Here is a 1,205-nt window from a genome sequence, read left to right on the forward strand (position 1 = left end):
AACCCTCCCGAGGGCCGCCCACCGCAGGCTCTGGGTGGTGTTCATCGTGGCCGTGTCGGTGGCCTGGCTGCCCGTGGTGCAGGCGGCGCAGGGCGGGCAGCTCTTCGATTACATCCAGTCGGTCTCCAGCTACCTGGCGCCGCCGGTGTCGGCCGTCTTCGTGTTGGCGCTCTTCGTGCCCCGCGTCAACGAGAAGGTGAGCGTGTGTGCACATCCGGCGCTGGGGCCGGACTTGGACGCCCGTGGAGGCTGACCCGCTCTCCGGCCCCGCAGGGCGCCTTCTGGGGACTAATCGGGGGCCTGCTGATGGGCCTGGCACGCCTGGTTCCCGAGTTCTCCTTCGGCTCCGGCAGCTGCGTGCGCCCCTCGGGGTGCCCGGCTCTCCTCTGCCGCGTCCACTACCTCTACTTCGCCATCCTGCTCTTCGTCTGCTCCGGCCTCCTCACCCTCGTGGTCTCACTGTGCACACCGCCCATTCCGCGCAAGCACGTAAGTGCAGGCCTCCCGTGGGGGCACTAAACGCGGGTGGGTGTGGCCCCTCTCCAGCCCGAGGCTGCAGTCTGCTTCCCACGACTCCCAGTGGGGAGGACCTGATGTCTGTAAGGAGGTTTGGTGAGGACAGACCAAGGAGTTCAGTTTGAAGCTTTAGTTGCAAAGCAAGCACAATGTTTTGATTCAAATCAAGTTTATTTGAGGTGGTTTGGAGGTGGCCTGAAGATCATGGGGGAGGTGAAAGCCCCCCAGAGTTTTGGCCTGAGTGGTGGCCGGGAGGGACCGAGTATTACCCCAAAAGCCCCCAAAGGGCTTGGTCTTGTGCTGCAGGAAGGTGGGTGCCCCAGGGCAGAGCTGATTGGGGAATGGGACAAAAGAGCCGGGGCCCAGAAGGAGGGGCAGGACTCCACAGGTGCAGAAGGGGCAAAGGCAGCAAGAGGAAGCCCTGGTAGCAAACACCCGCAGGGAGGAACACGGCATTGGCAGGACTGGAAGACTAAAGTACTAGAATTGAATTGTGAGTGTAGATGGGGGACATGCGGGTAATGAAGCCGAGGGCAGAGCAGGGCCAAGAGTTTTTAAACACTTAGTTGAGCAGCTTGGGTTTAGCCTGAGGGCAGCCACGGAAGGTGGTCCCGAGCTGCTGTGCAGGCTGGACAGAGCGACGTGAGAGAGTGCTGGTGTGGACGGGAGACCTGCTCTGCTCCCACTCG

At 62.2% G+C, this 1,205-nt stretch overlaps 1 protein-coding gene across 1 annotated transcript in view; it reads left to right on the forward strand.

Annotated features, from left to right (window-relative positions):
* SLC5A2 (solute carrier family 5 (sodium/glucose cotransporter), member 2) overlaps positions 1 to 1,205 on the forward strand; it is a 10,792-nt gene that overhangs the window by 8,776 nt on the left and 811 nt on the right. Inside the window, 2 exon segments of the mRNA XM_010837382.1 lie at positions 28 to 196; positions 274 to 489. Of these exon segments, the coding sequence (XP_010835684.1) occupies positions 28 to 196; positions 274 to 489 (385 nt within the window).

Source organism: Bison bison, unplaced genomic scaffold, assembly GCF_000754665.1.
Source record: "Bison bison bison isolate TAMUID 2011002044 unplaced genomic scaffold, Bison_UMD1.0 scf7180017864072, whole genome shotgun sequence".
Lineage (NCBI taxonomy): Eukaryota > Metazoa > Chordata > Mammalia > Artiodactyla > Bovidae > Bison > Bison bison.